Here is a 12,282-nt window from a genome sequence, read left to right as displayed (position 1 = left end):
ACAGCCCAGGGTGGTAGAGGGCTCCCCCAGGAGCACCCCAGCTGCACGAGCTCTTGGTTTAAGGGTGCTTTTTAACAAGAATTTTATAAGCCCTTCCCCATGCCATGAGTCATTTTCTGTCTCCTGGATTAGTCTTCGCCAACAGGCCCTTTTTGAGTCCTTTATAAGTTTTCAGAGCTCGCTCTGACACTCCTTGTACCTATTAGTGCACTACTCTCTTGCAGAGTTATAGTACATTCTGAACCTCCCATCTCACACAGACATTGTTTCCACATTTGCATGATCTCCTCAGTTCACCAATAAATTGAAGGGCGACCCCTCCTGGACTGCCTTCGGGGGAGGAGATAGTCGCAGGCCTCCACCAAACGGCAGACTTTCTCTTCCACAGAGGTAACCTCAGTGACTTTATGGAAGTTAAGTCCCTCGTTGAATGCGTGCAGATCAATTCTCATGCTCCAGCCATGTGTCAGGGGGTTGACCAGGTACATTCTGCCTGTTGTCCTCCATAGTAATACATATCACCTGATCACTTCCGGTAAAATTCTCCAATACCTGTCAGTCACTTATTTTTGCTGCAAGGGTAGGAGTGGCAAAGGTAATATCGAAGGTCGATCCAAAGGTGCCTCTCCAGAAGGTAAAGGTGTTCCCCTCAACAATACACACTAAGTCCAGGGAAGCAGCCATTTCAGTCAATAATCTTCTTGCATTCATTTTGGTGGAGCCCCATGTCATTAACCACACATTAAAATCACCCACAATCAATGCGGATCGTCCTGTAGTTGTCTCCAGCAAGTGCAGCCAATACCTCCTTACCACATTAGGTGACACATATAGCAGCTAATTATGTAATTCCAGCAATCCTGGCCTGGACAAAAACCATACTTGCTTAAAGGCTCAAGTATCATATGGCCGATCTGCTGTCCACCAACTCCACCCAGTCTGCATCACACTGGGTCAGATATGGTTTGAAGATGAGTGCTATATCAGCTTTCATCTTTGAAACACTTTATGACAAAATGTCTTGGGAAGTGCCAAGTGATTAAATTTAATTGGACCAGCCTCATTTCTGGGAATTCGAACACTGGTCCTCCCCCAGTTTGCATACTCCTTGTAGTTGTAAGACCCTTAGGGCCCTTAACAGCACCAGTACCGGGCTCCTCAGTCTTACATGTCAGGCACCTAGATCTCTCCTCGCACTCAGCCGCCTGGTGGCCTTTTAACAGGGAAAACACCACTACAATTTCTGGCAAGGTGCCCCAGTTTTAAGCATCTATAGCATTTTAAGGGGACCTCAATAGTATCCACCTGGCAAGATACTAGTCCTATCTTTATTCTTCCCTTACACACAATGTCAGCCACTAAATCTGCAGGGAGCCAGCATGTGGCAATCGTAGTCTCCCTGATTGAGATGCTCTATAATACATCCCAGTCCCTGGAGCACATCCTCGGAGTCAATATCTTTCTCAAAATCACATATATACATATGTAATGTTGCCATCTTTGTTTTCGATGTGACATTACCTTCTTTAAGGGTAGATGATACCACCCGTTTAAAGGTCCTAACTGCATCCTTTTCTTCTTTAACCTGTATCTCCATGGCATTCCCAGTCTTGTGAATTGAGAGAATTTCTGCAGCGCTAGGCACTGCTATATCAGTTTTGAGTGTCCTCAGCATTTCTGCATGTGAAGTGGTTGCAGCTGTCTGAAAGAAGAGTGTCTCTGTTATATGATACAGATCCGCAAGTTCCTCGAGCTCCCATGCAGTGGAAAATCTAGCAGCAGGCGAAAGTAAATGATGTGTCTCGTTGGTCCTTTTACCCTTGCACTCAAGGATTTTCCTCACACAAGTGGCAGTTTTTACTCCATATACCTCGACCTACATCATCCCAAGGTGTCCACGACTATTTTTCTTCACTTTGTCAACTACTTCGACGCGTGTCTCTGCCAGTTCCCTATCATTGTCTGAATCCGTGAACACAATGTGAAATTTTTTTTTCACTGGTACCGCTTCTCCCTCAACATCACCAACTAGTTGGCTTCCAAGGTAGCCGTAAAGACATTCCTGGCCACCATCTCAAAACTCCCCAGGAGTCAGGACACCTGTGAGTGTCTGGCCGCCAGACTGTCTCTGCAGTCGCCTTATGTAGATCTACCATTGCCATTATCTCCACAGTGCCATCTCTTTGGACAGGTATGCTGATCACCATGCTGCAAAAAGCTTTTTTAGGTCATGGCTTCTTTATAAAGTCAACAAGTTGCTGTGGTGATTCCCCATTACCTAGGCCATCTACAAAGAGGCATCCAGTCATCACGATCGCCTGTGGTGTGGTAGACTCGGTAGTCTGTCTCATCAGTCACATGGGCAGATATGTCTTACACTTTCCTTAATTCCTTAACTGCAGTAGACAGTTCTCCTTCTACCTCTTTGATTGCTGTTTTTACATTTTTATCCATGTGTCTTCCCAAGTCAGTTGCTAAGCGTTGACTAGCTTCCTGCCATATTCCTCTAGGCCATGGGGCATGTTCTCTTCCTTGGTAGAAGATGTGTGATACTGCCTCAATCTCTTGACAGATTTTCTCTGTTCCATCCTGGGTTTCTGGGCCACCAGGGGATGTTCCTCCACCAGTGATTCCCCAGTAAGCACACCAACCGGAGTCTGCACTGAGGTGCTTGCTCCAGACTGAGAGGGCACAATCTCTCCATAACGTCCCCCGTTCTGTGATGTGCTCCCTCATAGCTATCACTGCTTTTCTTGGATTTTCTTCTTTATTATAGAGGATATGAAGTAAATTCCTCCAAATTCATAATGTCTACCTTCCGAATTAAACAATACCCTGCAAGATACTTTTGGAGTGGGGGTCTGGAAAATGTATCCCCCCAAATCTGGGGTAGAATTTTTTTTGGGGGTAAAAAAACGGGAATATGGGTTCGGTGAAGGGTTAAGTCGGGAAAGGAAAGAGTCGAGAGAAAAAGGGATAGAATTAAATCCCCTAGTTTGTCTTGTATTAAGACTTAGACTTAATTTTACTAAGACTCGCCGAGCTATTGGCGTAGTACTTCTGATGTCTGCCTTCTGTTGAGAAAAACAACTTGGCAGTTTGTTAGTTCTTGTAAACCACTAAAACTATCAAATGTAGTTCTTATTACAAGAGTAAATAAGGCTGAAACTGCAAAACATAAAATAAAAAATAAACCCGTAATCCACAATTCACTAAAATCTATCCACAATAATTAATCCAATAATTGTTATCAGTCCAGTTCAAAAATTTACCAAAAAAAACCAGTTCAAACTCAAGAAAACATAGGAAAGCAAAAACCATGTCCATACAGAGCAAAATCCACAACTCAACTCCCCCCCCCCCCTCTGGACCCTCCTGTGTTTATTAAACTCATGCTTGTGAGAATAATAGTGATACAACAAAAGTTAGACTATTCAGTCTATAAAAACTATCAGTGTATTATAATTTCTTCAGAGGAACAATTTGGTCAGTACGGGTCCCACTAATTGGTTTTTAGATTTTCGATCACAACTTTGCTTGCTAAATACATAGTAATCAAAATCACAAACAAAAATTATCATCAGTATGCTACCAAATCTCAAAGATTATTCATACTGGTAGTATAAAATGGCAAAAATGAAAAAACATTTTTACCCCTTAAAATATTAAAATTCAGACAACCCAAAAATGTTTTTTTTAATATTCATCTAAAGAGTATTTGCAAGCCCAGGTCTAGTGAATTTGTTCTTTAATACAGTCTGAAATGGGGAAAATTTTCTATATAATTGTGTAAATTTTTTTTACCTTTCAAGATCAAATTTTATAAAATCTAGAAATTGGTTTTTAGACATTTATATGAAGTTTATACACACAAAAATCAAATTGATATCATCATTTCTTACTGAGATATTAAAAAAAATTAGTACTCCATTTTAATCCTTTATACTCTGAATTTCAAAAAATCTTTTCGTAGTGTGCACTTATGCTGTAAGAAGAACATGCATATAAATTTTCATAAATTTATCTTCAGTAGTTTTTGGTGGGCGTTGATTATCAGTCAGGACATGTTCATTTTTATATATAGATAGATCTGATATAATATTAATATTCCACAATGTCTATGCATTTCTTAAGTAAAGTTCAGTAAATGTTACGGTTTTTAACAGTAATTATTGATGCATGTATCAGTTTGATCTGAGTAGTTGACCATAGTACATTACATTAATTAATTATTAATTTTCTAATATAATAAATATTGTGTTGATTAAAACTGATGATGTTTTTTAAATAGGTTCTATGAGTCCTAGCGCAACTAGTTCAATTGTGGTATCAGTCCCATTAGCAACTGTCAGTGCTTTACCAACAACAGTTGCAGCATCAACTGTAACTGCCACAATGACTCAGTCATTAACTACGATGACTGTAACTACAGCTGCTACAACTGCTAATGCTGTTCTGACGGCTGCAAATAACATTGAAGAGTCTCCATCAAAACGTGGCCGGTAAGTGAATTTATGTATTTTAGGTATAAAAATATGTATAAATTTAATTTAGTAGTACACTGTCTTTTGTATAAAAACATTCACTTTTCCTTATGATTTAGTAAAGTGGTAAGTAATGAAATTATGAACAAAATAATGAAATTTATTCAATATAATGTTTTCTTCTAAGTTATTCAAATAGGAAAAAACAATGTACCGTAGCTTAATTTTATTTTTATTATTTATGTTTACATTGTAAAAAATATCTACAGCAGTTTTTTCCTCTTATCTGTGTTTACAGATTATTTTTTATTCATAATTTACTCAGTCAAAATTAAAAAAAAAATAAACTGGATGTTTACTGTTCCCTAGAAAACATTGTGATTTCTATACTGTATGAATGTACAGTGAATGTATTTACACTGATAAGTTTTGCATGCTAACTTTTCCATAATACATCCAGCAAATTTACAGATTTCATGTGTTGTTTCAAAGACATATTGAACTAAAAAGCCATGACTTCCTCAGAAGGGCACAGTGTACACAATTTTTGTAATTTTATTTACATTTTCAATTCAATAACATAGGCTGTAACATTTAGTGGAACTGGTTCAGACCACTAGTTACTGTTTGCAGAAGCCTCTATAAGTGGTTGCTAGATATGACACTAGGTCTCTTGATCGTCTCAGTAGTTTCTCAAATTTTCTGGTACTTTGTGTTTGAATAAAAATAAGTGTCGGTTTCACATGGTTTTAGTGTTGAATTAGTTTTTGGAGTTTGTATCAAGTAAATATTGCTGTGATTAAGTCAAATGAGGTTTTTGAAGTATTTTTTCTCTTATAAATTTTTAAAAAGGATCAGTTTTTACTAAACATTATGAAAGTGAAAAATGAAGAAGGCACATTATTATCACAAGAGTGTAAAGAACCGTAAAAATAAAAAAATATGAGTAATTTTGACTTTGTTTTACATCTACAGAAATCAGTGGCAAAGAGAAGTCGTAATGTTGTTATGTGTATTTTGGCACCAGAGTGCATGCTACCATGTAAGTTGAAACACCAGTTAGAAACCACTCATCTAACACAGCTAGTAAATTTTATGTACTTTAGCAGGAAGCTAAAAGAGTTAAATAAATAAAAAAGTAGTATTTATAAGCAGACATCAATACCAAGCAATGCGTTACAATGCAGCACAAAGAATCAAAAAATGTAACGAGTAAATGTAAAATTGCAGAACTAATTCTACAATGATGAACAATATGATCAGAGTGTTTTTTGGAAGTTGCTTTCAAAACTGCCTTTGTCCTACAACACTTTCAGCCTTAGAATGCAATCCATAGCAGAGGACCTCGTTGATCAATTAAAAAAGGAGGAATTTGGCTTTGAGCTGAATCAGGTTGCAGATAACAATAATAATAATAATAATGCTTACTTGATTTGCTCTATAACACTGTAGAAGAGGCAGGCTAAAGAATTGTTCAGAATAAACTTTAATACTTGTATATCCGAAAATAATTTGGAGTGTACTAAATGAGTTGATATAAAAAACTGAAGTACTGATATTGTTTGTTCTATGTCTAGCTGTTGTGCCAGACATAAAACAAGGATTGCTGGCTTTTATTCAGACTAGTGTAGAATTAGTCACTAACCCACTGTGTTATTCACAGGAAAGTACTTGCGTCAAAATATCTGAATTTTACATTGAACCAGGTAGTAAGATATGTATTAATAAAACTCTGCTTTTAAGGCAGACGTTTTTAAATAGCTATGTGAGGATGTGTGATCTGAACAATATCCTTGTTATACTACAGCAATTGTACTAAGCAATGGCTTTTTCAAGGTAGTGTATGTTTGAACTCTGTCAAGAAATTTATATTTTTCTTAATGAAGAGGAACATGTTGTGAATGACTTTTTTTTTTTTGTTAAAACCAGCATATTTATATGGCATTTTTGAAAAGCTAAATGCTCTGAATCTTCCTGCAGGGAAGCAATATGCAACCTTTTAAAAATCAATTGAAAAAAATGTTAAACTTTTATAAAAAAACTAAAGCTATGAAAAAAATGAATGAAGACAAAGGTAAGGAATTTTTCTCTTATTGCAACAATTTTTGACCTCCAATGGCAGTTAATTTCTCTTAAGATAAAATCTACTTTCAAAGAACATTTATTACCTGCTTATCACCTGTTTTGGGAAGTATTTTCAAAATGATAATACTGGTAAATTTACATGAATTCAAGATATTTAATTCTACTGCTCCACCTGAATTTACTGCTGCAGAAGAAGAAAATCTGATTAAGATGTCTTGTGACAATATGTTAAAAAAAATTTAGCAGCGTGGAGTTAACTGACCTTTGGATGCCAGTAAAGCACGAATATCCACTCTGTAATAAAGCTCAGAAAATTTTAATTCTATTTTGACTTCTTATTTGCATGAAGCTGTGATAAAGCTTTCACTCAGCTATGATAAAAATCCACTCAGTAATAAAGCTCAGAAATTTTTAATTTTATTTTTGACTTCTTATTTGCATGAAGCTGGGTTTTCAATAATTATGATAAAATATAAGTAGAAAATCAATATAGAGAAGGAAATTTAGTTGGCTGTCTCCAGTATAATTCCACGATTTGAGAAAATGTGGGGTGATCAACACAGTCATCCACCTCACTAATTATTATAACTAATTGAATTTGTTCAATTACATTTTTTTGTGATCTAAAATGTATTTTAAAAATTTATTGTTGCTACTTTGCAAATTGTACTTCTTAGAATTTGACGTAGGGTGTCTTTGGAAAATCAATTCAGTTAGGTTGTTGCTGAGAATTGAAAACATTTGTGAACTTCTGCATTATAAACTTAACCTGCTTATGACTCACGAGTAGTTTTGAACTTTTTTGAAAAAAACATTATGTAGTTTAAATAGTGTGTACTGTCTTAGTTTTTAAATTTTAAAGATGTTTTTATTCTTGTTCTTACTACTTTTTAATTTAATAATTGTTTTATCTCTTCTATTTTCTCAGTATATTATATATTAATTTACTATTTGTATAATATCATTTTTATATTTATATAATTAGTTATATCTATTAATTTATATTGGCATATGTGTAGTAAAAGTATTTAGCAAATGTGTCTCTTGATAAGAGGATACAGGACTACAGAACTAAACTAGATAAAGCAGCTCCACAGTAAAAATAACTTGCTTGCATATATTACATTTTGAAGAACAATAATTTTGTTTTAACTATGGATAATGTTTGTTTAATTTTTCACAATTAATTTTTTATTTTCCTGTTAAAGAATTTCTTTATTTCTTTTTTGAACAGTAGATTTTTATCATATTTATACACATCTGCCTTGTATTACATACTGTTAATACCTAACTCTTAATCATTAATTGTTCAAGTTAATTTCACTGTAACTTGAAAGATCTCGCTCACAATCTAAAATCTAAATGTGAAAAAATGTCTATGTTAATCTTCAGTTCAGTTTGAAGTAATCTTCAGTATTAATTATATTTCATTGTATTTATTATATTTTAAATATTAGATTAAATAAAATTAATGGTTAGTTTACAATGAAAATAACTTAAAAACCATTAAAAGTCGCACAGCTACTAGAGTTCCTAGAGCTCCAGATACTAGTGATCCTGGTTTCAATTGCTTTCTAGGTTAAAGTTGAATGCTGGCCTATGTATGAGGGCTGTTTTTTTTCAACCTTTGATGAACTCTAAAAAAAAGGCACATTGATATAAAAAAATTATCATCATATCATGACACCCAGCTTTCCAAGCTTTCAAAGCTATTATGACACCAGCTTTCAAAGAAGTTTGCCTCCACTGAAGTAAGGCAAATCTTGACAGCGGTAGTGAAGTGTTGTCCACTCAACCATGCCTTCAATTCTCAAAAGAGGTGAAAATCACTTGGTACTAGGTGTGAACAATACGGTAGATGGTTGAAAACTTCCCACTTGAATTGTTTGACTTGTATCACATTAGCACACTGCAGTCATGCATTGCGATGGATAAAAACCACACCGGACGAGAGCATGCCTCTTCATTTGTTCTGGATCACTCTGCAGAGGCAACATAAAGATATGCAATAAACATCCTTTTTATTGGTGTTCTCTGCTCCATAAAATCCACCAAAAAGACACCTTTATGGTCCCAAAAAACTGTAGCCATTTTTTCCTGTTGCTCAGCGTCTGTTTTAACTTTTGGTTTCTGGATTGTTAGAACTGGATTCAAATCTCATCGCCAGTAACAATAGACTAAAAATTCTTCTCCCTCATCATAACACGTGAGAAACATTAAGAATGACACCATTCACTGCGTTTTGTGATTCAATGTGCATACAGTTTCCGGTATCCTAGATCTTAGTCACAATTGTTTAGAGAAGATCTTGAAATTTCTGGGGTTTCTACAGAAAGTTCTTATTGTAAACCTCTGTTTGTTGCAGACAAAATCAACGTGCTTTACTAGATGTACAGTAGCAACAGACTTGCCCGCCTTCGTCATGGACATCCATTTGCCCTTCTTTAAATCTTCTACACCATCCCCGTACAGTACCATCACTCATAAAGTTTTCACCATACACTAGGCTCATTCTGTGATGAATTTCAGCAGCGCTACCTACATACTTTTGCTTGCAGAAAACTTATCACTTTTGGCGAAGGATCAATCAGAGTGACCATGTTCAAGTGCCCATAGCTCGGCTCAGACTAACACAATAGAGCTGGCAGTAACAGAGGTTTTGGTGTGGGGGGGTGGCACAATCACACGATGTGTAGATCTGGCTCCCACCTATCTCTTGTTCCCGATGCACGATCAGAGGTGAAAAGAAAAAACAGCCCTCGTATGTAGTAAAGAGAAAATATTTTACAAAATATTTAAAAAAATTTACCACAGAATTTATGCTAGAAAGTGTGATTAAAAACTTAACATTACTACTTTAGTGTAGCTGTCCAACTGTTGATAAAACAAACCACCACTTTTGGAAAAATAAAGCAAATACTTCCAGTTTGATAATACAAAATAATTTGTAATACTTTCATATTACATGCTTAATAATTATGTATTGTTAATGTGGGCATAAAAAAAGATCAATAGGTTATAGTTCTACATTATCATACCATTTTTTTATTAATCCTATGAGTAGCAAACTTCAAAACTGTTATGTTAGTAATTTTGCAGAAATTTGGTAAAGAACCATTCCAGTTGCTGCATTACTAAGGATTCATTTGTTTGATTCATCAGTGAGAAAAACCAAGAAAGTGGATTTATGAAGTTAATGGTTTTTCTTAAAGAATTTAGAAAGATGTGAAGCTTATGATAAAGAAAGAAGTGGAAAACCTCTTGTGTTACGAAAATTTATTTTCACTGGAGAAAAATCATTCAGAAAATAAAAAATAAAATTTGCAGTGGTTTTTGGTTTACAACCTATTTGGTTCATGAATATTGCCCGGAATCATCAAGGACTTCTTTTTTGTGAAACAATTTTATCAACTCCAAGATTCTGCTTATTGTGTGATAATGTCCATCATCCACAATGTGCCGGTTTCACTCTGTTCATGTTACAAAGAAGTCGCTGCAGACCTTCAAACAGAAAATTCCAGCTAATCCTTCATGCAGGCCAGCCTTGAAACTATTATCTTCTTGTAAAGTTGAAAGAGTCCTTAATCTAATTGAAAAACGTATCTGTGACAAGGTTAAGAAAGCAGGATTCATCAAGTGTGCATTGAGGTCTATGGTGACTGTTAAAATATTAATAATCGTTTTAAATAATTAATTTTAAAATTATTATTACTTGGCTCCAAAATAAAATGGTTTAAATACATTTTGTGGTATTTTTGTTATCGATCGTTAAGGATATTAGACTTTGTAGTTGATATTAAATCAACATTGAATTTTCAAACTAATATTTCTAAACTGGTAGTAAATAATGTAAAGTATTTTAAATTGAAGAAAAGAATTAATTTTGTTCAATAATATTTTGAAAAATCTTAATAAAAATATGTAGCTGCTAAAAATACTTCCTTACATAATATAAAATATTACATTTTTACTGGTAGAAAAAATTTAATATTAATTTTGAGATTTATAAATAGTTTCAAAAAAAACTTTGTTATTACACTTATTACGAAATGTAAAGAAATTTTTTTTTTTTTAGTTACTTGCCGATAATAAATATATTTCATAAATATATTATTTTACATATCAATAATAATATTTTATCAAAATTGTTCTAAATACTTTTTTAGAAATTTAACTTAAAATGTCAGAAAATAGTTATGCCCACTTTGCAAAATTTGCTTTTACATTAATTCATCTTAGATTGATTTGAATATTGTGACTTATTTAGATGTTTAATCTTTTTGTTTGTAGGGTAATAATCAGTTGCTCAAAAGTTAAAAGTTCAGTTATTAAGATGTTCTTGACAAGATTTTTTTTGACATTGTCCTTAAAGTTGAAATCATTTTTTTCATCCATAATGAATTATTTTCTTCTTTTTCTTTTTAAGATAAAACTGTACATCTTAATACTAGCATGTTCTTTTTTTTAATTTTTAAATATGGCAGAAAAGCTTTAGTTTGTAAAAAAAATGTTTGTATAAAAAAAACAGTTTTCTAAAAGAGTGGCTTTATTTTATTACTTCTTAACAAATTTGCTCTAAGGAGGAGGGATTATTTGCATTGTTTGGCTATTATAAAACTTGTAGTATTTATAAATGTATCACTTTATTATCATATAAGTAGCACAAATTTCATTATGTTATAGAATGCTTAAAAAGATCTTGCATTTTGATGTAGTAGAAAAATCATAACAAGATTTTTTATATTTGATCCAATAGAAATACCTTTTAAAAATAAAATGATTATCTGAATGTATTTTCTAAATATGAATCTTTTGTTAATAATACCTTTTATAAAATAAAATTATTATCTTTGAATGAATTTCTAATTACAAATGTTTTGTTAAGTCTACAAGTTTATGTTTAAGTATGCATAAACATATTTTAGTATTACAATTATTTATAAACATATGAGGTGTGGCTATTAAATAACGAGACTAATGCTGCTACAGAAGAACCATGCATGCACCAAATTCATACGACCAACAGCTGTGTAACATGAAGCCTTCTCTTTCAATTGTTGCCACTCCACTTTCTGTAGACATATTAGTCTGGCCATGGTCTTTGTTTAGATAACATCTGTTTTGCCGAAAAAAATAAGTGTTCAATCAGAGCAAAGAATTGTCATGAAATTTCATATGAAACTTGGAAAAACCGCTACTGAAACTTATCTTTTATTAAAAAAGTATATGGCAATGAATTTTTATCTCGTGTACAGGTTTTTGAGTGGTTTAAGCATTTCCAAGATGGCTGAGAAGTTAAAGATGATGTTCATCCGGATCGCCCTTCCATGTCAAAAACGGATAAAAATATTGAAAAAAATGTAATCTGACCATCGGTTAAATATTCTTCCGATTGCTGAAACTGTAGGAATTGACAAAGAATGCGTTATGAAAATTTTATATAACAATTTTTAACATGCAAAAAGTGTGGATAAAAATGGTGTATAAAACTTTCACAATCTAATAAAAAGAAGCTTGTGAAAATGTTTGTTCTGACGCTTTGAATGCCATTGTGAATGACCCAAACTTCTTGGAAAGAGTGTTAACATGAAAAAACAATATGAAAATATAAAACAATAATTTACATAGCATTATTAAAAAATACCAAATTTTACTGTATAAATTATACGTTAACAACATTTTAATTATTTATAACCAACAACTATGATGAAAA

General features: G+C 33.5%; 1 protein-coding gene across 2 annotated transcripts in view; it reads left to right on the top strand.

Moving 5' to 3' along the window:
* Positions 1–12,282, top strand: part of Alh (coiled coil domain containing protein Alhambra) — a 116,164-nt gene that overhangs the window by 41,264 nt on the left and 62,618 nt on the right. For both annotated transcript variants that reach the window (XM_075357290.1, XM_075357289.1), the window contains exon 8: positions 4,292–4,502. In XM_075357290.1, the coding sequence (XP_075213405.1) occupies positions 4,292–4,502 (211 nt within the window). The remainder of the gene's footprint in view (positions 1–4,291; positions 4,503–12,282) is intronic.

The sequence above is a fragment of the Lycorma delicatula genome, chromosome 2, assembly GCF_047948215.1.
Source record: "Lycorma delicatula isolate Av1 chromosome 2, ASM4794821v1, whole genome shotgun sequence".
NCBI classification, from domain to species: domain Eukaryota; kingdom Metazoa; phylum Arthropoda; class Insecta; order Hemiptera; family Fulgoridae; genus Lycorma; species Lycorma delicatula.
The sequence above is the reverse complement of the archived record's forward strand: the minus strand, read 5'-3'. Positions and strand labels throughout refer to the sequence as shown.